Raw genomic sequence first — 2,500 nt, 5'->3', positions numbered from 1 at the left:
ATTTATGATTACAATTACCTTTCACTACATTTCCCACAATTCACCTTCCACTGGACCTTCTGTCACGTGCTCTCTCCAGCCAATCAGAGACAGATCCCACATTCACAGTTACCTGACTTTGCGGTTTGTAGCACCGATTAGCCGTTAGTCTCTGGTGTGTAAATACCCGTCTGTTTGAACTCTCACTTTGCGAAGTATTGCCTCCTCCCCTCAGCTGTATAAAGAGTGTTTTATATCTGTTTTTTCTGCCTGTGTTTGATCTCTGTTTGTTTTAGGTTTGTTCTCTTTCATTTTGTTTGCTGGGTTTGTTTGGATGCTCTGTTTCTCTCTGCTCAGATTTCGGTCAGTTTAATGTCTGAGGAGCGTCTGGTTCTTCTGTTCCGCACTAAAAATACCGGAGATAATTATTCAAAATTCCTAAACAGCTTTCAAAAGATGGTGACTGAAAATTTCAATGGCATTTATAATTTATAATTATTCAAATTTATCAAAAAGCTTAAGACTAAATAAAAATATTTGTCAGAATTTAAAAATTAAAAAAGTATTTAATGAAAAATAATCCTGTTCAAAACTTCTGTTCTGTATAAAAGCACCATATAAATACAGTAATTTACTTTTTTGACAGTTTGATGGTAAAGCTGGTTGATTAATATGATTATAATGTCTTTTAGTAAGAAACTGTGTAAATTCTTGCTTGGCTTTGTGTGTTGTGATGATGAATCCCAGAGATAACAGGGATTTGTGACGAGACACAATGAGTCTCTGTTCTCAACAAACACCTCCCTCAGTTCTCTCTCTCAGATCACTCCTCCTCCTCCTCCTCCTCCTCCTCCTCCTCCTCCTCACTCATACAGTTTAAGTAAAGAAAAAAAAACAATAAAGAATTGATTACTATAATTTAGAACATTGTAAAATGTCGAGTGCATTTTCATTTTACACAATCTAAATCTCGTCTTTCTTTACACTGTGTCTCACAATGAATAAACCAATAAAAATTCTCAAAAAGGAATCAAATATGACAATTCAGAGATCCCGTCCCCCTGCCCACCGTTCCCTACAAAATACACACCTCTATATAGAGCTTTATTATAGACAATAGAATTTAACATCTATAAAACATCACAAGGAAACAGACAATACAGTAAATACACTACACAACACCACATACACACACACACACACAACACCACAACTTACACAAACATGACCACCATGGCTAAGGGTAGATGTAGCTAGATGGATCACTTTGACTGAATGGAGAGATATTTAAAATAATTAACTGAAAAGAAGACGAATAAAATATGGTGATTTTACATAAACAAACACTCAGCAATAAATTTAATGTCTGTAGTAGAGCCATGTTTTCACAAACTAGAGATGCACCGAAATTCAAAAATTAAACTATAAAACATTTACAGCCAGTTCAGCCTTTTATAACAGCACCTGTTTACAGTTATGTAAGTATTATTATAGTTTTTTTTATACCTGTTCTAATTATTGCCTTTGTCCATTAATCTGAACGATTTCTTTGAAAACAGTGGTTTTATATTATTTAGACAATAGTTGCTGCTTTTCCTTCACGCTGTGAAGCTCCAGCTCATCCCAATTAAATCACCTCAAATCACCTTAATCTCAGATCATCAGCTTTAGATCAGGAGATTAATGTGGAGGAATTACACTTTTATACTCTTTACTACGTTTGTTGTCTTTAATATTAATCTACAATGTTGAAAATATATTAAATAAATAAAGCACTGAATGAGGAGAGGCGTGGTTAGATGATTGACTGAAGTTCTGATGATCTGTTTACACTATAAACTGAACGTCAGGATGAATTGCGGTGCGTCTCTGAATGATGTTCTACAGGGTGGTGAATCGGATGGAATGGGTTGTTGGGTTGTTGGGATTTGATCTAGAACGTTGGGTTCTAGACTGGAACGTTTGGTTCCGCAGGTTTTACCTCGTGGGCCATGTGACGGGCGTACTGCTGACAGGCGAGCTGAGCCTCCAGCCGGGCTCGCTCCAGAATACACTGCCTCTTCTTCTGGAACTCCCAGCCTCCATCCGGACCCTCCTTCAACAACAACCACCACACCTCACTAACCTCAGATACACCACAGCAACACTACAGCAACACCACAGCAACCACTCATAACCCCTCACAGATACACCACAGCAACCACTCACAACTACATTACAACAACCACCACACCTCACTAACCTCAGATACACCACAGCAACACTACAGCAACACCACAGCAACCACTCATAACCCCTCACAGATACACCACAGCAACCACTCACAACTACATTACAACAACCACCACACCTCACTAACCTCAGATACACCACAGCAACACTACAGCAACACCACAGCATCCACTAACAACCCCTCACAGATACACCACAGCAACCTCTCAAAAACACTCACAGATACACCACAGCAACACCACAGCAACCCCTAAAACCTCTAAACCCCCGTAATCCCCATATAGACCAC

The 2,500-nt window shown here is 38.7% G+C and overlaps 1 protein-coding gene across 1 annotated transcript in view; it reads right to left on the bottom strand.

Moving 5' to 3' along the window:
• LOC125798672 (leucine-rich repeat and calponin homology domain-containing protein 1-like) overlaps positions 1 to 2,500 on the bottom strand; it is a 16,636-nt gene that overhangs the window by 9,725 nt on the left and 4,411 nt on the right. The window contains exon 10 of the mRNA XM_049474196.1: positions 1,961 to 2,074. Coding sequence (XP_049330153.1) covers positions 1,961 to 2,074 — 114 coding nt within the window. The remainder of the gene's footprint in view (positions 1 to 1,960; positions 2,075 to 2,500) is intronic.

The sequence above is a fragment of the Astyanax mexicanus genome, unplaced genomic scaffold (assembly GCF_023375975.1).
Source record: "Astyanax mexicanus isolate ESR-SI-001 unplaced genomic scaffold, AstMex3_surface scaffold_75, whole genome shotgun sequence".
In the NCBI taxonomy this organism is placed as follows: domain Eukaryota; kingdom Metazoa; phylum Chordata; class Actinopteri; order Characiformes; family Acestrorhamphidae; genus Astyanax; species Astyanax mexicanus.
Note: the sequence above shows the minus strand (reverse complement) of the source record. Positions and strands in the feature narration are given on the sequence as shown.